General features: G+C 34.5%; 1 protein-coding gene across 5 annotated transcripts in view; it reads right to left on the bottom strand.

The window, feature by feature from the left end:
- EXOC6 (exocyst complex component 6) overlaps nucleotides 1-26,807 on the bottom strand; it is a 166,782-nt gene that overhangs the window by 111,606 nt on the left and 28,369 nt on the right. For all 5 annotated transcript variants that reach the window (XM_019739513.2, XM_019739530.2, XM_074339380.1 and 2 more), the window contains exons 2-6: nucleotides 10,821-10,992; nucleotides 9,511-9,558; nucleotides 9,330-9,420; nucleotides 6,627-6,672; nucleotides 1,307-1,511 (exon numbers count right to left, since the gene is read on the bottom strand). In XM_019739513.2, the coding sequence (XP_019595072.2) occupies nucleotides 1,307-1,511; nucleotides 6,627-6,672; nucleotides 9,330-9,420; nucleotides 9,511-9,558; nucleotides 10,821-10,992 (562 nt within the window). The remainder of the gene's footprint in view (nucleotides 1-1,306; nucleotides 1,512-6,626; nucleotides 6,673-9,329; nucleotides 9,421-9,510; nucleotides 9,559-10,820; nucleotides 10,993-26,807) is intronic.

The following is a 26,807-nucleotide window of genomic DNA, read 5'->3' on the forward strand; positions in this document are numbered from 1 at the left end:
TTTATATACACTGAAATGTACAGATCTAAACTGTACAATTTTGACAAGGAGATAAACTTTTATCACGGTAAAGAACATTTCCATTTCCCCAGAAACTCCCCTTGTATCCCTTCCCAGTCAATCTCCCCACCCAGAGGCCACCACTGCTGATTTTTTTCACCTTAAATTACTTTTGCCAGCTTCACATCTGCACATAAGTGGAATCACACAGTGTGTGCTTTTTTGTGTCCAGATTCTGTAGCTCAGAGTAATGTCTGGAAGATTTATATTTGTTGAACATGTCAGAAATCTATTCCTTTTTATTGCTAAATAATATCTCATTTTATAAGTATAGCACAATTTGTTTATTCATTCACCTTTTGATGTCCATTTGGGTTGTTTCTAGTTTTTAGCCAACTTTGAACAAAACTACTATGAATATCATGGGGACATGTTTAATTTCTCATTGGTAAATACCTTAGCGAGAAAATGCTGACTCAAAAAGTAAGTACTTTTCCCATTGTTTGTCTTTTTATTATTGAGCTGTAGGAGGTGTTAATTCAAGATAATTCTTTTAATTTGTTTTAAAAACAGAGCAATTTAGAAACTTAGCATAAAAGAACTGCCATTTTTCAGCTAAATTTATACCAACTGTGACTGCTGGCAAAAGTTAATGTAATACCACACAGATGGCAAGATGGCGAATTAGGTAAACATTAAGCCTACCGCATCCCAGAATCACACCAAAATTATGAACAAAGTATAGAACAATCAACCTCAAGAATCTGAAGGGCAGCCGGTTGACTCAGAGTGCAGTGCTCATAACACCAAGGACACCGGTTCGATTTTCACATGGGCCAGTGAGTTACGCCCTCTACAACTAGACTGAAAAACAACTTGATTTGGAGCTGATGGGTCCTGGAAAAACACACTGTTCCCCAATATTCCCCAATAAAATTTTTTTTAAAAATCATCTAAAGACTAGCTAAACAGAAGCCCTATGACTATGAATATAAAGAAGAGACTACATCGAGACTGAAATGTGATACAGAAATACAATACTAAAAAAAACCACCATACAAATAGTTGGGGAACACTACCAAGGAATTAGTTGGTGAATCAAGTTAAATGAATAATGGTAAATGAAAGGAAACGCTGATGAAATGCCTTCTAAACAAGAATCAGGAAAGATAAGAAAAGGGAGAACTAAAAAAAAAAAAAAGAGGTAATAAGCATTTTATGTAAGTAAAGAAAGAAAACCTCTGGTATATTCTATAACCTAAATTATTAAAGAACATTAAATTAAAATTCTCTTTTTTAATCTCACCTGTTTCATTGCTGTTTCACCTATTTTGTCAGAATGTTTTCGAATGCTTTCCAAGAAGTCCTTGAGATCAGACATGGAGATTTCTTTAATATCCTCACGGAGTTTAGGAAGATTTTCTATCATAAGCTGACAAAACCGGTATTGACTAACCCGGGGAAAATACACATTCTCTAATTGTTCCATAGTTTTTAAAGCAGAATAATACCTGTGAGAAGTTAAAAAGAAAATTCTATAAAAAGTTCTTACTACATTAATTTCACAAGTAACCCCAAATAATAATTCAGTAATATTCCAAAAATAATCAGCCCAATGTTCCGATCAAAAAGGTCATAGTTATGGTTAAAGTAAAATTAACATTTATTATTATTTACTAAGCACAGACTATAAACTATATGAACAAGTTGCAAGCTGAAAATTCATGGCTTACATTAATGTACAACTTCCTTATTTCACTCCATCTAAATCTATAACAGCACAAGCATTATCATAGTCATCACAATACCAATACCTAAATGTAATGTATAATTAATTCCATATTTTAATTAGAATATTCAGTTATTTGATATGAGTTTCATAGTCTCTCCCATCCACATAACATCACAAAAAAGTAGGTAGCACCGATATCAAAAAAGTAGATAGCACTGATTTAATTTAAATTGAAGCAAAATATATTGTAAGGAACTTTAAAACAATTTTTTACACTATCTAAGATAATTAGAAATAATATTAAGTGTCACAAAAAACAACTGAAAAAACCACTGACAGAGTGATGTTTTGAATTCAACAGATATTTACTGAATGCCTATTACTTACAAGGCACTAGTGACATGCAGGGTATGCAGCAATTAGTAAAGTATAGCCTATGTCCTAGAGAAACTGACATATGCTTTCATATATATATTTCAATCTTCTCTAGACTTCAATGAGACAGATGTCTATGGCAGATATTACTATCAATCTATAGATGAGAAAACTGAAACACAGAGAAAGAGTACATAAGTTGGTCAAGATACTATAATTAACTGGTAGTAGTACTGAGACTTTCCAAAATTGTCAGTATCTTAAAATAATATTCACCATCAAAATCCATTTAAGAGTAGGTAGAGGAATTTTTTTAATTAAATAATATTCTGTGCCTTCCCACTGAATTGGATATTAAAATGAGAAAAGGCACTACCTAAAAAACAACAAAAAAAGTAATATATAAGTAAATGGAAAAGACAGAAAGTTGAAAAGCTATTTAAAGATACTTGTTTTCTAGCCTATTTTCTCATGACAGAGTATATTTTGCAAATTGTCACAAAATTGTACCACTAATTTAAAAATTACACCTGAATTCTATCTTGGTTATTTAAAATCACTAGAATGGTTATAATATGATCTAATAAAATATATATTAGGTCAGAAATTAACATATTTAGGTCATGGTACGGGTGAGGAGATGTCATTACAGTGATCATTACAATGATACCTAAGACATAGATTTAGATAATGTGAAATAATGAATAATATCTTTTCTGAGTAAAATTACATTTTAGATACAATAGATCAGTCAATAGACAAAGTGTATTATTTGATCCTGGCACATTTCCTGCTTTGATTTAAATTAGGTATACCTCAAAAGAATTCTCCCTACAACAGGTATGTTTTCTGAAAATTCATGGTAATATCTATAATGTATTTAAAATCACGAGTGATAGATCTAAGTGAAAAGTATTACCAGTAGTTTTTGCAACATACCACAGACACAATCAACTGACTTCATAACACAACTATGCCTTCCCTCATGCTAATCATTTCTCACTTTCCACCCTGGGCTTCCCTGTGTCACTAAGGCATGAGACACCACAAGACCTTCCAAGCACCCACACAGACAAGCCAGCAATGTTAGCAGTTAATCCCAGTGGGTTAAATCCTTAAATTACAAAAAAAGGAAACCAGAAGATTAATTCTACTTTCCTCCTCCTGGATGAAATGTTCTGATTTCCAATAATTAATATAAACTCCCAAAAGTTCTCTGAAATAGGTCAATATTAAGCACTGGCTAACTCACTCAACCTCGTATTTGCCATCCCAAGTTCCCTATCTCATTTCTCTTTCCCTCAGTCCTACTTCTTAGCTTCCCTAGGATTGTACTCCCTACGAATGTAGTAAAACATAAAGTTATACCTCAGGCTTTGCACTGGGAGGCTAAGACACACACAAAATTTATAACCTTAGGCAGAGAATAGAAGCCAAAGAAAGACCAGACCTTGGAGCCTTTCTAAAATTTAGCCACAAATCTCCTAAGCTTTATCTATTTTGAAAAAGAAGAAAAATTTGCATTTCTTTTTTAGTATTTAAAAAATGATAACAGTAATCTGTAACCATTGGGAAAATAGAAAAACTACAGAGAGAAAATTAGAGGCACACACGATCTGATGCTACCATTTAGTAATTGCCTCAGTAACACTTGGCACATTTATATCTAGTCATATACCTATAACATTTCCAGTTTTATATGCTCATATCCTATTTAACAATATATCATGGAATTTATCTTAAACTAAAATTATTTAGAAACATTATTATTCTATTTGTAAGTCTATTATAATAATGCAATGATGTCCTAATGTTGGGATTTTAAGTCTCTGATTTTTTATTTTTTTATACACAACACTACAGGAAGTTTCCCCGTATATTAAACCTCTCTCAAGTTGTCAGTTTATAAACATGAGACACTTCAAAAAAATTGTGTATCATCTGTAAATGCAAAACATGTGAGTAGTCTAATGATTCTCTGGCCCACAAGGTACAAATTATGCCATTGTTCTTACTTCATTTGCCTTCCCTTGAGCATTTCCAATTCACTAGAGTTTGTCCTATTATAGAAGTGGTTAGTTCAGGCTCTACTAATTCTTTTTAAATACAATGTCCTGCATATAAGAAAAAATTACAAGATACATGACTAAGTGCAAAAATGGGAACCACAGTTTAAGAAAAAAAAAGTCAATCAAAGCATACATATAAATGGCCTAGATCTTGTAATTACAGACAAAAACTTTAAAATAACTATTACACATGTTACAGAATCTAGTAGAAAAGGTAGTTAATATGCATGAAGACATAGGGAATTTTAGCAGACAATCGGAAATTACAATAAGGAATCAAATGAAAATGTTTAAAATAAAAAAAATACATCAGAATGAAGAATTCAGTTACCAGAGGGTAAGGGGGGTGGGAGGTGGGGGGTGGGAGATGAAGGTAAGGGGGATCAAATATATGGTGATGGAAGAACTGACTCTGGGTGATGAACACACAATGGGATTTATAGATGATGTAATACAGAATCGTACACCTGAAATCTATGTAATTTTACTAACAATTGTCACCCCAATAAATTTAATAAAATAAAAAAAAGAATTCAGGGGCCGGCCCAGTGGCTCAGGCAGTTGGAGCTCTGTGTTCCTAACTCCGAAGGCTGTTGGTTCGATTCCCACATGGGCCCATTGGGCTCTCAACCACAAGGTTGCAGGTTTAACTCCTCGACTCCCGCAAGGGATGGTGGGCTGCGCCCCCTGCAACTAGCAATGGCAACTGGACCTGGAGCTGAGCTGCGCCCTCCACAACTAAGACTGAAAGGACTACAACTTGAAGCTGAATGGCACCCTGCACAACTAAGATTGAAGGGACAACAACCTGACTTGGAAAAAAAAAAATCCTGGAAGTACACACTGTTCCCCAATTGAGAAAAAAAAAAAAAAGTCCTGTTCCCCTTCACCAATTAAAAAAAAAAAATCTTTAAAACAAAAAAAAACCCGAAAAGCTATTCTCACAAGTCAGAAAACAATAATTAACTGATTAAAGCAAGAGTCCTAAAACTACTGGGTGAAAGGTTTTTAGGAAACAGGACTCAAAGAAATCATCGCCCAACAGATTACTTACTAATTGCAGAGAGAAAAATATACCTTTTCAAAAGAAATCTGGTACCTATCCTCTTCACCAAATGATCAAGTTTAGCACAACCCAGAGATAACCTGACAGGATATGCTTTCTGATGTCATACCATGAAAGGTATACAATATCACTTACGTCAAATATTTGCCAAAAACATTAAACCTGAATCTAATCATGAAAAAATAATTAAATCCAAAATGCCCTGGTCTACAAGACATGACCTGGACTCTTTCATGAAAAACAAGAAAAGTGGGAAGACCATTCTAGATTAAAAGGACAAAAACTATATACCAACCCATGTTTTAGGGAGGAAAAGAATACATAAAACATTTTGGGGATAACTGGGGAAATACATTAGATTATGTTATTGAAAAATACATAGTGCCCCAAACTGGAAAACAGAGAATAATAAAAGTCAGTCATTTAAAGACATAAATGTAAAAAATCCCCAAAGAGATAAAAGTTTTTGCCCCTAGGGAGGAGGGATGGTAAACGGCAAGTAGGGAAGGTTGTGCCTGTTTTTTGCAACAAATAGAACTATTATTTGGATCTTTAAAATATGAGAATGTACAACTTTGATAGAAAAAAGAGAATATATCAAAATATATACAAAAAATAAAAGATTACTTCAGAATAGTTTGTGGCTCATGTATTAAGAAGGAAAAAAATCATTCTACTAATTAGTACCAATTGGTAAAGCCTAGTAAAATTCAATATGCAGCATTCTAAAGTAGAACATACAAAAAACTGAGTATAAATGTGTATATGATGTGTAGTGATAAATAAGTAATTATTAATAAACTAAAGAAATCATTATTTCCCTTTTCCAATTGTGTCTCATTTATTCTGATATTTCTGTGTTACTTTATAATTGTTCATCTTTAGAACACTTCAACATTATTACACCTAATGCTTCTATGGCAATCTATAAACTAAATTATTTTATTTTTACTTTTCATTTGTCATTTATTCATTTGTCTTATAAAATAGAATGTGAACTACACTAACCCAGATTGCCAAAATATAACTACCCACACTTTGCTTTCATCTGTGGACCCACAATAAACATAGCTTTTGACTATATGCAATGTTGTTATGTTGGTAAGTTAATCAATATTTTTTCATTCCTGTTCAGTTGTCTATTTCTTCTTCATCAACATTATCAATCTCTGATGTCACTTACATATAGGGCAAGGATCTACAAATAAATGGCTAAGAATTGCTTGATTGGATGATCCTAAAGGGCAAATTGCATGAACAAAGCACAGTTAAAGGTAGAAAGCAAAATGTCACATGATTCACTATAATTTACAATAAGTTTAAATAGAAATAGATTAAAAAAAAAAATTCTTAATAGAAACAATTAGGAAAGAAACCAACTCACCTTTTTGCACTCATTTGCTCTTTTAGCTTACTGTACATTTCCAGCACTGCATTAAAAAAATATAACTTATTTTAGCTTTCAAAATAAAAATAAAATGTTGAGATGAAAATAATCAAGGAAGGAAACAACATATTATAAATTCATTAATTTTCTCGATACTTTTGATTTAGGCTTACATTTTCAAATAAAATTTTGTACTTCAAGTAAATAAAAACCTTTAAATTTCTACATATATTATACATTATATATATTAATACATTATACTGAACTTGGAACATTTGCAGATGCTGAGACCTATAACTGAGACATTAACCTACTAACAAATATCCTGTTCAGAAACTTACTAATAACTCTTCCCCGCAATGGAACTGAAGTTTGGACTTAATCTGAGAGAGAAAGTTGAGTGACAGTGAGATTGATTTTGATTTGACATATCAAATAAAATGTATATAGCTCACTAAATAAAATTTTGCACCAAATCCACACACACAAAAAAACACCTCAAAAGCTTACAGCAGTGAATTATAATAAAGGTATAACTAAACATAACAAAGCATCTTTCTTTGTTATCATTTCTATCAAAGGTTCAGAAATACAATTTTTCAATAAAACTGTTATAAGCTTCAGTAAGATGACACACTGCCACCAAAAAAGTTTTAATGCAACTATATAAATTACCATTCATCCTTAGTAAATTTCAAAGTATAAAGTGAGTAAATTATTCTTGGCTCATCAAGCCAGCTCACATTTTCCTAGACCAAAGTGACAGACAACATTATTTCCCAGATTTTCTATAGTTTTCTGGCTATCCTCAGAGGTCTTCAAGTTCACAAAAGATGTTGCTTATTTGTCTGAAAACCATAAAAACTGCCAAGGGTGCCTAGAGTGAACCAGTCCTAATTCTGTGGTATCACTATCATAGCTCCTATATTGTAATGCAATATTTCTCACCTTTTCAAACCAAAACATTAGAGTGAACACATACCTGGGAAAAAGCCTAAAACTGCTGCTACAAGTATAAACTTGCTTTGAAGTTTCCTGTTTTATGTCAACAATTCATGTAAATTTCACATCTACCTGATATTATTCCTCTAGTTTTCATATAAAAATGCTTGCCTCAAATATAATCAAGTAAAACTAATGCACCAGGAAAAGGCATAGTTTATCCTGTGACTTCTTATATCCTCTCATAGTGCTCCTTATCTGAGGAGGAGTTAAGCAATTGTACAGTAATTGATGGCTTGTCTTTATTCACATAAGGTTGGTTATAGGATTCTTCAGAGCTGGGACTAGGTCATTGTCAACTTTATATTTCCAATATCTACCATAATTCCTGACACACACAAAAAAGTGTTTATAAGAGGGTAATTGGAAGGATAGATGGAAGAAAGGAGGTAGTTCTGGACATGACTATTAAGAATACAATATTTACATGAACTCAAATTTCCCCTCCAGCATTGGAAAAAAAGACAGTAGCTGTAACAAAAATGTACCCTCTACTTCACTTTATTTCTCTATTTGAAATAGCCCACTAGGTGAATAAACTGTTCAGCTCTTTCTCATTTCATCAGGACCCATTTTTTAAGGCTTATTACCATTCAAGGACAAAGCATGCAAACTTAGAGACTGTCTTCATGGCTACTTCAGTGTATCTGATGGTGGCAAAGAGGTATTATTAAACATTGCTAGGAAGGAAGTAGGTTTCTCAACCCTGAAACTTAACATAATAAGCAGACATTTTATTTACTCAAAATTAATGTGCAAATATCCCTGGTCCATCAAAATTAAACTGAATAGACTTTCAATGATTCTAAAAAAAAAAAAAAAAAGCTAATCTCACAAGACTGAAAATAGTAATTTTTTAGCTAATAAGATCTGCTAACAGTTTGTACATATAATTTGTATTCTAAGCTAGATTTACATTATATAATTATTATATACAAAGCACCTTATTCTATACCCCTGAATATGGAGGTTCAGGTTCCTTCCTTAAAAAGTAAGTTAAAAAATGGGTTTAGCTTACTCTACTAAGAAAAAGATGACATAGGAGTATACCTACTTCCTTCTGTTTGAACAGAATATATTCAGGTAAAGAAAATACTCGTTAGTTGCTTCAGAATTTATTTGATGTCCCAGTAATATTTGAGCCTTAACAGAGAGACTAGAAACTCAGAAACATAAAAAGTAAGTCTTTCCAAATGTAGGAGGAAAGGCAAGACTGAAGAAGGGAGAAGACCCAGCATTTTTGGATGTTTTCTTATCAGCAAAATGAGACCATGAACAGAGCAAAACCAACCTGCTTAAGGTATCAAACAGAAAACAATAGAAAACTAGAGGTAAAAAATTAGGCAAATTAGGGAAAGACATGAAAATGTAATCTAAAGACACCCCATGGGAAAGCATTCTGAGGAAAAACAAAGTTGCAGGGGAAGATCATGGACAAAGGATAAACTAGGCAGAAAGGAAACAGAAAGGTAGAGGTTATTCTAGGAGACTCATGTGACCGATCAGCAAACAAGGGCTATATAATCCAGGAAAACCACGAAAATTCAGGGAATAAAGTGGATAGAAAAGATAACCATGAAGACTTTTGGGGGACAATCACCAACTATCTGTAATTCCCATAATGAATAATGACTATATGCTCTCATTAAATTATAATTTTCCAAGCCAAACGTTACATGATCAACAAGTTTAACTCACCTGGAAGGCATAACTGCAATTTTTCTACTACAGTTGTAATATTCCTCTGCTGAATTCTACATCGAATAATATTGTCTGTTTGGACTAAAACCTTAGAAAAAAAAGAAATGTTCATATTTTTAAACAAACAGTTAAATCACATCCACATACTGGTACACAAAAAAATGTATCATTTTCTCACCTCCTTTCCAGCATCTTGCAATCTTCGGTTGGTATCAGTAACTTGTACCTTAAAAATAATTTCACCTTAGTTAGACAAATATGTATAAAACTACCCTGGTGTGACTACTCACCCTTGTAATCAGATCATGCTTCATGAAAAACTTAGAACAAAGAAATGCAAATTCAAATTAACTCTACAACTTGAACTTGAACTTTTGATTGAAAAGGGTTTTTAACTTCAATTACTTATGACAGTTCTTTTTAACAGATTCTGTGGCAAACTTCTCAAATTTACTCAAGATTTTTTAACTTCCCTTGCTTCTCTAAGTCTGTCAAACAATTCAAATCACTGACCCAATTGACCACTGGTCCCTTTTTGATAACTTCAATAAGGTCTATGTGCCATTCATTGTCTGTAGGAAACGGTGACTGCATTTTACGGTAATTAAACATTCATACTTTGCTGAATGCAAACACTGGGTGGTTGATTAACATCAAACACGGAAATCTCGATCCACAGCAAAATTTTAATGCTGCAGGTGCAGGCAAAGCTCAACCTTAAATTTTCCCACATATTAAGTGACTCATTAGGTCGTGATAGTAAGGAAGCACATTCTGGTTTATTAAAAATCTCATTAATTTCCAAACAAAGATGCTCAGTGACCTCATTGATGCTGTATTTGGTCTCTCATTTTGTGAACATCCTTTATATAATGGTATTCTAATCATAACCTTTGGTAAACCAGGGTCATTCTGTCTGCTAAGCTCTCCAAATTGAAGATAAATAGGATAATTCTTATAACTATTTTGTATTCTCAATGAACAAATCCAGTCTCATTTAATAAATAATGTTATTGCTGTGTAACAGAAAATGTAGACCAAAATTATGCAGTGCTGTTACACTAAACAACAACAACAAAAAAACAAACAGTTTCAACATAATTAAATAACTTTGAGAACACAATTATATATAATAAGTTTTTAAAGGTTTTTAGAAGATAGCTTTTTTTCCAATACTGTACTAATTGTCATTTTTAAAATTCTGAAACAAATGAGGCCTTTCATTGTATGAAGTTTTTTAGTTCATTTCCCTGCATGGAAAGTAATCCTGTTAAGTCAATGCATTACTTGCTTTACCAAAAAGGGACTACTTCTGACATTAGCATGACAACCATGTTAATTAAGCATAAAGAACATTCCCAAACATATACACTAATTCACTTTTTGAAAGTAGTATATTTAACAATGATTTGTACATATGCACTATAAACTAATACTTGAGTAATTTAATGACAGCAAAGATAAATAAAATTTTAACATATTTCCTACCTTCAGTTTTTCTGCATCAGTCCTTACTTTAAGAAGTTCTGTAATAGCGTCTACAAAACCCTGATGATGAAAATTACACATCTTTTCAATTTCCTTGTCATGATTACGGATACAAGCATCTAATTTTTCCATAAACTTCTTGTGTGCATTTGGTTGGTCATCATACACAGACCTGTATGTATATAAAAAGAAAGCTAACATTAATTTCCCAGATCACCAAAATTTATTATTTATTAAGCTCCATCTTTGCAACAGCTAATATCTTAAAATTAAATCTCTGAACAGATAAACTAGGTTGATAGTACTGCGATTAGTAGAAATAATTTGAGTGAAAATATTTATTTTTGAATTAATAGTAACAATTAGTATTGTTAATACTAAAAGAGCCACAAGCCCTCTAGATATATCACTAGGTATCTGGAAATAAAGGTCTGAGGACAACAAAGGAGTCTTTCCATACTGAATCTCAAAAAAAGAATCACTGAGTGAATGATAAAGGAATAAATGAACAAACTCTGATTTCTACAGCATTTACTATGTGTTATGACATATTCCAAGTGCTTCACATAGTAACCCTTTAATCCTCACAAGTTTATAATGTAGGTACTGTTATTACTCTTGCTTTACAGATAAGTGACAGATTATGTTACTGCCACAAATTCCACAACTAGCAAGTGACAGCTGGGCTATGAATCCTGGTTGTCTGGCTCCAGAGTTCATATTCTCAAGTACAGCGCCATATTGCAGGCACCACAATGTCCTCTAAATATGGTATACACATTCCCACTGTACCTCAGCTCATGCTGTCTCCACATAGAGGGCACCCCCTGACCTGCCATGCAGGAAAGGATTAACCTTGCCCAAAGAAAGGTTTGGCCCTTGCCCCCAGCTCCTGGGAGGTATGCCTTTGGAATGTCCTGCCAGATAGATGTCTTTGTTTCCCGACAGAAGGCTGTGAGCGATGCCAAACAGTCTACACTAACAATGTGATTTAGTGGGGTGGGGTGGGGACCTTGGGCGACAGTATCAGCTCTGGAGGAGCTGGAGACTAAGGTCAGCAGCATAGGCAGTCACATGTCTGTGACCAACCCCAGTAAAAATCCTGGACACCCTGGCTGGAGCAAGCGACCCTGGTTAGCAACACCCCGTAAGTGCTGACGTGCATCATTGCTGGAAGAAGTCGGTGCTGTCCAGAGGACTCCCCTGGGGATCAACTGGAAGCTCCTGCCTGGAACTCTCCTAGACCCTGCCTTCTAAGGCTGGTGTGAATTTAATCTGTATCCTCTTGCTGTAATTGTAAGTATAACAGCTTTGCTAAATTCTGAATCCTCCTACTGAATTCTTGAGAGCAGTCTTGGTGCCCTCCCAAAAGGGCACCCACCCATCCCCACATCTGTTGCTGCCCATTGTCTAAGCTCAGTTCAAGTCCCATTTCCTCCAGTAGGCCTTAGTCATTCACTTCCATTCCCAGTAATCTTTTCATCTGCAGGACAGGTAAATTTAGAGTCCATTTCTACATTCTCATATGTAATCAGATATGACTTTGCGTTGTAATTTAAATGTTTCAATTATATGTTTCTCCACATAGACCATAAACTTCTTGAGGGCAGCCTCCATGACTTAGGCTGTTAATGAGTACCTACTATAATACTAGGGAGGGCAATACAGGATGGCAGCTACTAGGTACTGGGCGAGTTAGGAGCTGAGCTAGAGTTAGGCTCTGATCTTGGACATCTTGGACATCTTTTCTACCTATACTACTCTTTCGATCTCATCTAGACTTGGAGCTTCGAATTTCAGAAACACAGACACCATCCAGATGTACATTTCTAGCCCTGGCCTCTCCTCTGAAATTCAAACTCATACATCTCTCCAAGTAGGTATCTGATAAGCACCTCAAATATGTCCAAAATGAATTCCTCCCTTTTTCTCTGAAACCTGCTCCTCCCCCAGTCTTCCCCCATCTCGGTAAATCTATTAGAGCTGCTCAGGCAAAAAACCTTGAAATCATCCCTGACTGTTCTCTCACCCTCCCCCACCAAAACAATCCAGCAAATCCAACTACAGCTTCACTATTTCCAGTGGTACCACCCTTGGACTAAGCCATCAACGTGTCTTACCTAGATATTGCCAAATGCTTTCTAACCAGTCTCCTGATTGCACCTTTGCTCCCCTTCAGTCTATTCGCAACACAAGAGACAGATGGTCCCATTAAAACATATATTAGATACCATGTCTCTCTTCTGCTCAAACACTAATTTTCTTACAATAGCCTAAAGAGCTCTACATGATTTTGTCCAATGTTATCTCACCAACTTCATTTCCTACTACTTATTCTCCATGTTACTTATTCCATGCCAGCAACTCTGGCCTCCTCGTGGTTCCTGAAATACAGCAGGCACATTCCTGTCCCACGCGTTGTCCATACAGCTTCCTCTACCTGGGTCACATTTCTCACATGTGGCTGCCTCCCTCACCTCCTTCAGGTCTGTTGCCCCCTTTCTGATGAGGCCTTTTCTAGCTACAATATCTACATTATAAACTCACATGCATGTACACACACACACACACACACACACACACACACAACTTCCCCTCCCTGCTTTATTTTCTCTCCTTTTTTATTTTCTAAAATAAAGGAGTTACTTTGTCACTGCATCACACTTACCACTGTAGAGTATACTCTCTATTTCACACTTTATTTTCTGTCCTCCCTTCCTGGAATGTAAGTTGCATGAGGCCACAGAATGTTTGTCTGTTTTGTTTCCAGCCCTAGAATAGTACCTATCACATAGCAGAGGCTCAGCAAATAACTGATGAATAAATGGGTGGGTGGATGGATGGAAATGACACAGCTGTTCAACCTCAAGTAAGCTACCTGACTTCTTTAAATTTCGATTCTTTCAACAAAAAAAGTGTCTACATCAGAGTGTTATGAGGATTAAATTACTAAACATATGAAAAATTCCTAGCACAATAACTGACACATCGTACTAAGTGCTCAATATGCACTGGCTACTAGCATTGTATGCACTTAAGAGACAACCAAATCCTTGTTAACTGAGTGAACCCTGTTGAATAACTGAGTACTAGTAGGTGCAAATGTCAGATACAGCTAACACTCAATTACCCTTGCTTTTAGCTATCACTAACATCTGACTTTTGTATAGGGCCTTTTGCATTTTTTACATCTAATGCTTCATTTATTCTTTATACCACACCAGAGAAAGAATCACTGCCTCTTTTCACAAATGAAACAGGCATAAAAATGGTAAATGACTTGCTCGATGTATGTAGCCCAGTTAGTGAGTGACTAAGGCAGCACTAGAATTTCCCACCTTGCACTTTTCCTACAATTAACACACATAACAAGAACTCTTCATTAAACAAACAACATTATTCCAAAGTAAAATCATGTGCAAGAGGAAGTTTAACTAACCTTGATACGTCATTAACAAATTTTTATTTCATTAATTGTGAGCAAGTATTATATACTCTTTAAGTAACATACATGTGCATTTCTAAGACTTTTTTTACATATTTTAATAAAACAGCTTGATATTTATCTGGCTCTTAAAGTACCAAGTAGTGAATAGAACATACGAAAGAACCGGCTTTTTTTTTCTTCTTAGTACAGTTGTAACACTGTAGCAAAAATCTAGCAAGAGAGATTTCAGGACTGCCCTACTCCAGTGTCTTTCCAAAGGAGGGTTTGACTCCGTTTGTGAGTGCAAAGACAAATACTGTTATCTCTTTTAAAAATAACAGTAACATATAAATAAAAAGGAAGAAGAGAAATAGTTATTTCCCAGAAGTCTATTTTATTTTAGAAAGATCTTAAAAAGTCCCTCCTTTGGTATGTCTTTCCAATTTATTCTCCAGAGTTTTAAAAACCAAACTACTATCACTTTATAGTAATTCAAGACACTGCCAGTGGACCTATTATAGCATCATAGGTGAACGCCACTTTTTCTACTGATGGTATTAGTATGGAGAAAAACAGTATCAGAACATGTGCAATACCCACCCTCCATTAATAGAAAACCAAAGCCTGAACTAGATGAACTATTTACATTCCATGCTTTCTGCTATTAAAGGAGACCATGAGTCTCAATGAAGGAAATAAAATAACATTAAGGAATCAGTACTGTAAAATGAGAAAGAGTAGGTCTTGATCTACCTATTACTACGTCTTAGCCTCTCCTCACCCTTGATAACCATTTGCTATTCCAGACATGAGTACAAGCTGCACCCCAAGCTGACAGAACCACTTGTCACCCACAATCCACAGTAATGAGAGCACTCTGAGCAGAGTACACAGAAATTAAGAAGTTAAAGTAAAGAAACATATTCTAAACCACAGGAATAAATTGAACTTAAAGTACTGAAAGATCAGGCAAGTGCCAGAATCCAAAATTCATCAAAAGATAGAATGCTGGCCCTGGAAAGGACCCTAAAAAGTTCCTAGTTCTGACTTTCTCAATTTAACAGAGCTAGCAAAACTGAGGCATAGCTAAAATCCAGTACGCAATGACTCAAAATGGAATTAATCACTATATGTGGTTGATTTAACTCTCTACCCCCACTGATGAAAATATTAAAAATAACCAGTCTAAAAATTTACTAATAGAGCCAGTAATAAATAGCTGACTGAATAGAGAGAGACAAGAAGGAAGAAAGGGTGGCTGTGTATAAGAACACTGGAAAAGGGAAGAAAGCAAAAGCAGCTCTTATCCCGAGAATTTCTCCACAACATATGCACAGCAGGAATTATCAATCTTTTCTCTGAAGAGATCTATGTTTAATTATAGAGATGATTTAGAAAGACAGTGGAGAGAGAAGGACAGGAAAAAAACAAAAATATACACTGTCTGTAAACAATACTCCACAATAACTTAACCAACTAGAATCATATCTGCTGCTTCTGGCTTAACGAGGTGAAGATAAAAAAAATAGTAACACACAACCAAGTACTTACTAGTAAGTGCTTTACATTCATTATCTCCTTAATATTCACTATAGTTTTATGATGTACATTCTCCTAGCATCCCAATTTACTAATGCAGTTTGGGAAGATTATGACTTTAAGTCTAAAGTCACACAGTAGTAGGGCCAAGATTTAACCCTAGGTCTACTTGACTCCCGAACCAGTACTCTTGACCATTATATTATATAGGCTCTCCAGTCAGAAATGGTGATAAGCAGCAGGGAATGCAAAGAAGTTACCGGCATAGCAACTAATCAGATCACCTTTGAAGATGAACAATTGAGAATAACTCAGTAGGGAAACCCTGATGTGCACTGTTGTACCCATCAGGTGAAATCATCCAATGGACAGAAAAGGAAGATGAGAACTGTGGCATAGCTAATTGTTAGGCAGTATTAAATTACAAACACAACAAAATAAGGAAGAGCAAAATACGAAGTAGAGAAAATGGAGTACCCCGGACTCATCTGCCCTCAGCTAAAGGGACTCTGAAAAATCTAGTTTTCTTTTTTCTTTTCTTTGAATGATAAGCATTATTCTTTGAAATTTTGATTTGCATGGCAAGAGGGGATGTACCACTCAGCACCATTCATTCTTTGAAACCTAAGTTGGTTAACCGTTGTATCCATCTCCTTAAAATACTAATGTGCCAGATATACCACTGTTCTAAATTTTCAAGCAATACACAATTTTAATGAAAATAATTTTTTCTTCTTTCAAAATGTCCCCCATAATTTTATAATGTTTATTGGCAAGTCTAATCACACTCCTACAAATAAATACACACACATATGTATGACAGAACCAAAAATAATGAACATTAGAAAGTTGGTAAATTTTCCATTATCCCACATATACTCATCAGGATGTACCTTAATGTTCCATATACTGATAATGGCTTCAATATAAGAGTTTAGTCATCCCTTCCAAAAGCTTAGCACAATAAAATCTTGCTTTTGGCAAAATGTATTGCTAATCAGACAAAAATGCAGATGCAAAATCACTTTTAAAGAACAGATAACTTTAAATTTTCATGTGAATAGAAAACAAAGGTGGATTATGCTGTACTAAAGATTTTACGTACATATTTTAATTTTGGCAACTAGGTATGTATAAAAACAATGTATGTCTCAAAAGCATAGCTAAGAATATTTTTAAGTACAAACGCATTTTCTCTCTTTATTATATTTAATCTTCCACACCAAAGCAAAGTATTAAAACATGAGCTACCACAGTCTTTGATCATCTGATACATCAAGGCTTATAGAATTTAAAGAAGTAAATGATCTTTCAGAAAAGCCTTCTTGAATTATATGTATAGAGCACCACCTAGTGGTAATATAAAGAAAACTAAGATGTCAGTAAAACGTTAAAATTGGTTCATTGAAAATTAATGCTTTTATCATCAAATCAAATGTCTTAACAGAGAAACTCAGGCTATTTCCATTTTTTGGACAGATGCTATATTCTGTTAAGACAAATGATTTATTAACCATATTCTACTGTTTTTTAAGGAAAACATCGTTTTTGAGTGGAAAACAACATTCACAAGATACTATGTGAAAAGGACTCTCTTTTTATTACTGGTAACATATTAGGATTTTTTGGGTCAAAATCACATAATATTCCTATAGTATTTTCAGTATCTTTCACATTGTTAAAAAAATTCCATCATAATAACTGTGAAGAAAATAAAATGTATTAGTTTCCTATGAAAAGATTTTTTAACTCTTACTAAAATGTTTACACTTTGAGAAAAATAGATATAATCTCAAAGGGCCCAATCCCAATTTTCCATATGACCTATATTTACTGGAGTACTACTGTTCCTTTTCTAGACAAAATAAAAATGGTCTTTCTCTATCTCAGAATCCTTTGCTCTCCAATAGAATGGATATATTGATTGCATAACCACAAAAGACAAAGGCCTACACAGAAGAATCCTGTGAGAAGATACTCACCTAGAATGACTGCCATTAAAATGTTAGCCATTAGCAGACTTTCCTGTAAATTTTATGAAATATCAATCAGCTGCTTTTAAGAAAAAACAATGACTCTAGCGAGGAAATGGACTTTCAAAATACTGGAAAACTAAAGGCAGAAATACTGTTCAGGAATCCCTGGGCACTGACACCTTCTAGTGTCAATACTTTCTACAAGCCTTTATTAGAAAACAAAATTTCGTTCTTTTATCTCTTACAACATTGTATCAGCTACTTCTGATTTCCACTGGATGCTTTTTAATGTCATTTTCTTTTTCAAACATTAACTACATTTTTTGCCAGTTCCTCAAATGAGACATTAGTCTTAATTCTGTATTTCTAGTATAAAAAAATTGCTTTTGCATCCTTTTGAGCATTCTTTCAGTCCATAGGCATTTTTACTATTCTTTCACCAGTGTTTCAAAGGGCATATCAAGATTAAGATCTAGCATATCAATCTTAATTTTATATTTCTAGTAATTAGTAATTAAGATTTGGTATTTAATATTAATGAGACTGCTTACAATACTTCTTCAGCAATTTCATATTTATACTCAATGCTTTTCAGATTCTAATCTTACTGATTAGCGCTGAAATTTTGGTTACTAACTAAAAAATACATCTTTCTAAATATTAAATGTATAAGACAATTAACCACACTATGATTATCAGCTTTTGACAAATTAAACATTCCTAAAAACACTGCTATAAAGACAATGTTAAAAGTAATCACACAAAAATCTGGTCACAAATTTTCAAAAGCTATTAAAACCATCCTATCCAATACAAATTGCTTGCTATCAACCTCAAAAATAGTTTTAAAAACAGGTTTTTGGTTTAGCAGTAAATTTGGTCAATTCAGCAACCTGGTCATGTAACCAATTAGTCATTTTGGGAATTAATTTAAAGCCAAGATTTTAAACATGCCCTTACATAAAGCACATGACTTGTTAGTTTACATTCTTTCAGAATGAATCATACATAAACCCCAAATATCAAAGAACAATTACACAGCAAAAATTAAGCTTCTGAGATCCAGTGAGACCCTACTTTGCCCAGATAAAGTCATCAGCAGTCTTTTGCGCCCCCTGTATGGATCCTGGAAACTAAAGGAAGCTACACTGAGACATTCTACCTGTTCCTACCTGAGTGACCACTTGGTTTTTGTACCCTTGGCTATGTAAATTGGAAATTTAATCTAATCTTTCAGTTGAACAGTCTCTTCAATATCAGTTTATAACCCACTTGATACCCTGCAGTTAGAGTCAGAAATGGAACTCTCTTCAGCAGCCTTTGGATACATTTAAGGTGCCCAAATTTCCCAAATTTCAGTAATGTCTGTGTGAAAACCAATGGGCTAAAGTATTAGTCAAAAATAGCAAATAAGTTATCATTTGGGAGAAGGGCCCCTTTTCCATAAAGTCACATGATTTGGAATTCTTTTCTTTTAAACAACAAATAGCAAAGGTGCCATCACCCTAGCTTAAATACTCCAAAGCCTTGTTCAAAGTACCACTCAATCTCGGAAAAAAATATTTCTACTATATTACTTAGTACTGGAGAATAGCAAGAAAGAAAACGGTCAATACAAAAGTATCATGCCCAGTACTTCTAACAGTTTCTAACCATTTCATCATATATATCCAACATGAATAATAACCTTCCCATAACTTTCCCTGATACTCAGTAATCCAGGAGCAAATAAGAAATGAAGTAGCAGCTAGATAAAGAGAAAGGAGAATTCCTTCCAACAATATTCATTAAGTACCAACCATGTGCAGTAGAAACTGAAAATCAACTGCAAAAAACAAGCGTTATGTACAGGCAATTTTAATACAGAGGATAATTAGTACCTAAATCATTAAAATTTATCTGTATTGAGCCTGTTTTTTCAAGGAGGCAGGAAAGTAAATGAAGTAGATTTATAACATAGGTCCAAAATCGTTTGACACACCTTCTATTGAGAGATGGGGTCTATATTCCTTTTCTTTAAATCTGGGCAGGCTATGACTACTTTAACCAATGGAATATGACAGAAGTAATACAGTATGTGACTTTAGAAGCTAGAAAATGCCATGAAACTTCCACCTAGACTTCTTCAGACATTCACTCTGAGGAAAGCCACCAATCATGTAAGAAATCTGACAGTTCTAAAAATGACATGCTGGAGAGAGGCCACATGTGAGCACTCCCAAATGACAGCCACATCAACTGCCCGCAATGTGAGGGAGCCATCTTGGTTGTCTAGTCCAGTCGAGCCTTCAGATGATTTCAGCCCAAGCAGCAACCAATATCTGACTGCAAGTGCATGAAAGACCCCAAGCCACAACTGCCCAGCTGAACCCTATCTGAATGCCTAAAATAAAGCTTTCCAAGTACAATACAAATTATTTGGACATTTTCATAAAATATTTAAAACAGAATTAAATTTAAACCTTTTCCAGAATAATTCCTTTTTTCTCTATTTTTTTTTCCTTTTACCACTAATCATTTTTGGCAGTCCTTATCTTCTTTTTTCCTACGCCAACATGCCCTTCCCCTACAATATGCTTCAATCTTAACTTTAAACTTCCTTCAAAATTCAGCTCAAGATAGTTCCTTCAGGATAATTTCATGAATAGCCATATTAAATAACTTTCCCATTACCTGGAATTTTCCTAGCTCTTTTATGTAAAGCCTACACTACACTATCTTTTATTTGTATAATACATCAAATTTATTCTCCAATTATTTAGTGTATGTTTTATCTTCTAAATTCCTTGAGAACTCAAGGTGTCTTCTGTTTCTATATTCAATTCACAAATGCTGTGAGGCTGTAAAGAACTGCAAATTTTAATGGAATGAACAGGTTCACTAGAGGGCACACTTGACCAAAACATAACCTCTAGAAATCCAAGTATTTTTTTTTACTACTGCATCACAATATGGTGTGAGTCTCATATTCAACCTAATTAACAACCAAGAACTATGAAATAAAAATAAGATTTTACATTTTTCTGAAGCTGCTTTATCCTGTTATCTATTGCTTTAATATAATGGTTAAAAATAGCAGAACAGAACCATAAACACCTTAAAAATTCTCTGGCAATTCCATGGGTAAGTATGAATAATCTAGCATAGGATAACTTTTCTACATTATATTCAGCCTGACATATCGTAGGCACTCTGACATTGAAAGAACACACAAATAATTTTACTAAAGAACATCTTCAAGTAAGTTTTGAATTTATAATAAACATATGAGTTCATATATTATATTGCAAACTGATGGAAAGTTAGCACTGATTCATAAGTCTAAGATCTAAAGAAATTGAATATCAGTCAAATACAAACAAAAATGTATTTCACTTCTCCATCAGCATTGGAAAATCTACACATAAACAATTTTTATGGTTTATTCACGTTAGGTATCTTATGTATGAGGATAATGCTGAAATTAATGAATGAAAAATAATATAAAACTTCTAACGGCTTTAGCAGTTTTTTTTTAACCTACCTCTAAACTATGTAACATTAGCATTTTTATGGGGCAAATATGTCAAATAAAATTAATGTTTAAAAAAGTAATAATTTTTGGAGGTACTCTTGGAAAAGAAATCATTGTATAAGTATATCCTGAAGTAAAAACACGAACTTTACTAAGTTGCAGAAAATGTTAAAAATGAGGGGCAGCCAGATGGCTCAGTTGGTTAGAGTGTAAGCTCTGAACAAGGTTGCTGGTTTGATTCCCACATGGGATGGTGGTGGGCTGTGACCCCTGCAACTAAAGATTGAAAACGGTGACTAGACTTGGAGCTGAGCTGCACCCTCCACAACTAGATTGAAGGACAATGACTTGGAGCTGATAGGCCCTGGAGAAATACACTATTCCCCAATATTCCCCAATAAAATTTTAAAAATATGTATTTTTTAAAAAATGAAAGCCAGATGCTGATGTATTTAATTCTAACTCTGGAAGAAAAGATTCCAAACAAATACATTTTAAAAATATATAATTAATATATATTAATTTAAATTTTATAATGTGCTTTTCCAAAGACAAAGAATTTTACCAAATAAGTATAATTCAGAGGTAGTATGGAGGAAAACAGAAACATGGTTACTCTGATATAAGACTGATCCCAACTCTCCATCCTGACCACACAATCCATTTCTGTTTTACAGAAGAAACAGGGAGAAAAGAATACGTTGAAAAGAGAAATAACAAAACAAAAAAATCATCTTTTATATTTGTACTAGTGCATTGCAATTTTCATATATTTTGCATATATCACTGGATTTGATCCTAAGAACCCTGGCAAAGTGGACAGGGCAACTGGTTTTGTCTCTAGCTCACAGATGAGGAATGAGGCTCAGAGAAGTTAAAGGATTTGTTCAATACCATGTGCCTACTAAAAGGCCAAAGCCAGGCATACAATCAAAGTCTTGGACTCATAAGGAGTACTGGAGGATACTGCACACACAAAAAAGTGAAAGGAGCGCACTGCAAAAAATTGCCATTCAGTTGCCGAAATTATTTACCTTACATCTGTCAGTAACATGTTCATTGTTCATTTCCAGAGTATCTTTCGCATTACTATGGTAATGCCTCTATTCCTGAATTCTCTCAAAATTAAGCTCCTTTATAATGAAGTAGGCAATGCACAGACATCAAGAACACATACACACAGTCTCTCACAAACCACACAGAGGATAGTTGCCTGCCTTCACATTCAGGTGTAACAAAATAGAAAACAAAAACAAATAAACCATAGTACAGAGATTCTATTAAGGCCTGGTCTACTAAACTGAAAAGAACTAGCCCTTTTTGTAAGACAGGCTTACACCAAACCTGATTTATGTTCTTTTTTTACCAAAGGAATAAAAGGGCAAGATAAGGAATGATGGTAATGTTTTCTTTTTTCCATTATTTAGAGCTGAAAAAGGGCATGGAGAGGGTAAAAGGGTCAGTGTTTTCTCATGAATCAAGCAGCTCCCATCTCCTGCAGAGAATAAACTTACAGACTGGCCTAATAAAGCCACAGGAAGTCTGTATGGGGAACTGCAGAGGAATAAGGGACCTACATCACTACCGTGTTGCCCCGAAAATAAGACCTAGCCAGACAATCAGGTCTAAGGCATCTTTTGGAGCAAAAATTAATATAAGATCCGGTATATATTATATTATATTATATTATATTATATTATATTACACCCAGATAAGACCCTCCCTGAGTACAGTTAAAGTCACATTCCTTACCACTCCCAATCTTAATGTAAACCTTCCCATTTTTTTAGTTAAAATTCAATAAGATTTTTGTATTTCAGCTTTCATTAACTGATACTCTAAATTGAAAGGCAAAAGATAACGATTAAGATAGGGGGTGGGGGGTTCACACAGTGTGAGGGATATAAATGATAAGCGTCTAAGTTTTGCTTTGTCTTGTGCACCTGAAATAAAATTTAAAAAAAAAAAGAATATAGTCTCAGAAGTGAAATGGCTTGTGTTCACATCCAGCCCCACCGCTTACTGAGTGCCTAGAGCAATGACCTAATCTATCTCTAGTATTTAAAACAGTGTCACACAGTGAATACTCAATAGATCTTAGCTATTACCTATTATTATCTACATAATTACTTTTACTTCCAGCAACAAAAATCCTGAAAAAAAAAATTGTTTTAAAGTTAATATCACTGTTCATAGAATTTCACAAAAAAAGAAGAACCACCTAACTGAGCAACAAGAAAATAATCAAATAAACAGAGAAAACAGGATGAAAATTATATACAACTGTAACTTCGTTTAACAAATATTTAACAACATTCAACATACCAAAAATTTAATATGCTGAATATCATAACTTCATTCAATAACTATTCAATAAATATATAATATTTGTTGTTTCTAATATAAGAAAAGACAAGGATTAATGTCAATTATGATTATTCTTGAGTAGTAGGAAAAAAGTGATTTTTTTCCTCCTCTCTATTATCCTATAATTTACAAGTTTTCCATAATGAAGGTTTTTATTTTTCATGAATTCAGTTCAAAAGTACATTGAGTCTGTTGTACCACAGTATTATACCTTGTAGTAACATAGTCGAACCTATTTAGATATGTATGACAATTAGAGGCTGCAGGGACAATTGCATTAAGCCTGCATTTAAGACATTTACATAAGACACACATACAAAGACATACATTCACACACAACCAAATTACATTGTGTATCATTTAAAAAATCCATGCTATGAAAATTCAGACTCAGGAAAATAAGAGCGTATGTGTGTGTCCATGTAGAATGCAGTAGTGTTCTAGGATGCAAAGATTTCACGGAGGAAATAGGACCTAAGATGAGAATTCAATGACACGTAATATTTGAGTAAGTGGAGAAATAAGGAGAGGGTACTCAATCACCGGTAATCACGGGCAGAAAAGAACATGGCATTGTGAAAGTGACAAACAGCTTAACCAATATGAAGGATATTGGTTATAAGTAGTGGGAATTCTATTATACCTCTTACAGCAGTTATTTTTAATCTTCATTTGAGCCTGGAGAGTGACAAGAACGTCCTCTGTGATTTGGGTAAAAGCTATGGATCTTCTCCCCAGAAAAGGGCACAAACACGACTGTAGTAAATACTGTCTCCCTGAGAATGGCTGACCAGCCACAAGGTTGGACGAGCAGTACAGCCTCTTCCTACCACAGTACACTGCACCAGAGGCCGACAATTGATCCGACCTGATTCAATCAGATACACTCAGGAGTTTTGAATTGGAATTCAGAGACCGGCTGTATATGCCTGACTGACATATGGAAACTGTAGGTGATCATCTTCCGCCAAGTGCAGAGAAAAGCAGAGAAAACCAGATTTAAGGGAAGAATGAAGACAACAGAGGGAAACAGGAAGGAAAACAGAAAGAAACGTGGTCTTCCAAATCTTTGTTCCAGGCTTTTGAGAAGTATGACTGCCCTAAGAATTCTGTGAGATATCCCAGGAACCTGCCACTATTTGTTTTTTCATTTTTCCTTAAGCTAACTCAAGTTGGAGTGGTACCTACAACTAAAACAAAACAAAACAATCCCTAACTAAGACACACGTGCACACACAAACCCCCACACATATTACTTACAATTGTAAGGGGTTTATAAACCCCCTCAACTTCCCAACTGAACAGGCTACAGGCACACACACCACAGTAGTGGTCATGTCAGCCTACAATCTGACTTTATGCCATGACAAAAAATGCTGGGAAGTAGGACCCCAAAATAGTCCAGAAATAAAGGTATAAAGGCGTAGCTGAAGTGAACAGACTCCTGAGGAAAAGCATGTCAAATAGGCCTCTAGAAAAAAAAATAATAATATAATGCCATCTAGCTTTTCCACAACTTTTAATTTTTTTCAAAGCGTCCACAATATTGTACAGCTAAGTAAAGAATTCAGGATAAGGTAAGTGTCCCAAATAACCACTGTTGGATATCTTATACCAAGGAGGTATCCTGTAGCTGCAGTGGAACTGGGAGTTTCTAGCAAACCCAGGAGAACAAAAAAGAATAAACAGAGAATCCAATTTCTTTCATCACAGAATACTGAAAAAGATTTCTTGTTTATAAAATATTCACCTTCTGTGTGTTTTCCCATGAAATATTTCTTCTAGTTTGCCACATGCACTCTTAGAATGTTTTATAAAATGATGCCCAGGTGCTTCCTCTAATTCAATTGAAGACAATCTGCCAAACAATTTTTTAAATAATAGAGTTCACATACCCTAATTTTATTTTTTTTAAAAAAAGGGAACGATATCTTAAAGGATCACACAATCCATCAAAGTATCAAAATCAAGCAAAGCCAAAAGAGAAAAGATGGTTTTTCCCTACATTTCTGATGCTGGATTTTACTTGCCTTGTTTTCCTCTATGTGCAATTTCTGCGACTTGTTCTCACTAATAGTATCCTGTTTCCATGCATAGGAAAGAGCCTAGTGCAGTTTGTTAGTTAACATTACTTCCTATAACTAGGGTTGATATTCTGTAGTACTAACATTAACACTCACTGCAATTCTGGATAACAACATAGCACAATGATGATCATTAATGGACATCCTCTATGGTGAAACCTGAATTGATAATCAGCTAACACAGATTTGCAATAGACTTCCTCCTTCCTGTTTTTACACTCCTGACCAAGGAGATGTCTCTTCCTGTTAACTTTGGGCTACTTGTTAAAATGCAAAAGATGACAAATGGAAACACCCAACCCATAAAAATTTTATTTGTCCTCTAGGATAACAAGCTGAATTGTTAAACAAAATTTAACTCAAAAAAAGTAAACAATTAAGCAGATTAATGAATGCAAATGTAGACTGGTTCCTAAAGATTTTAGAAAATTAATCGAAAATATTAAACTGTCTAGAGCAGATCTAATGTGCAGTTTGCCTAATAGTTTAAGAGATAATCTATAAATCCCACCAAAGTCCTTTACAGGAGTATTCATCTACAGTTAAGGAGAAATTCAGAACTGATTTCTCAGCAAAACTACAGCAAAAACAACAAAAAACCACTATTCACAGTTTTTTCATGGAAAATAAAAGCAGAAAATTAATTATTTATATATCATTACTTTAGCAACAAACATTCATAAAACAGCAACTTTTTACAAAAGATGTAAGGAGACAAACAAATTAATAAGAGACTTTAACACATCTCTCTCAATCCAAGGAAGAACAGGTGAAAACCTAATATGAGGCCTTAGAAGATATAACCAACTTAATAAGGAGAGAGAGAGGGAGAGGGAGAACATGAATAAATCTGGGGGCCGGCCCGGTGGCTCAGGTGGTTAGAGCTCCATCCTCCTAACTCCGAAGGCTGCCGGTTCAATTCCCACGTGGGCCAGTGGGCTCTCAACCACAAGGCTGCCAGTTCAATTCCTCGAGTCCCACAAGGGATGGTGGGCAGTGCCCCCTGCAACTAGCAACGGCAACTGGACCTGGAGCTGAGCTGCGCCCTCCACAACTAAGACTGAAAGGACAACAACTTGA

This window comes from Rhinolophus sinicus, linkage group LG07, assembly GCF_036562045.2.
Source record: "Rhinolophus sinicus isolate RSC01 linkage group LG07, ASM3656204v1, whole genome shotgun sequence".
Lineage (NCBI taxonomy): Eukaryota > Metazoa > Chordata > Mammalia > Chiroptera > Rhinolophidae > Rhinolophus > Rhinolophus sinicus.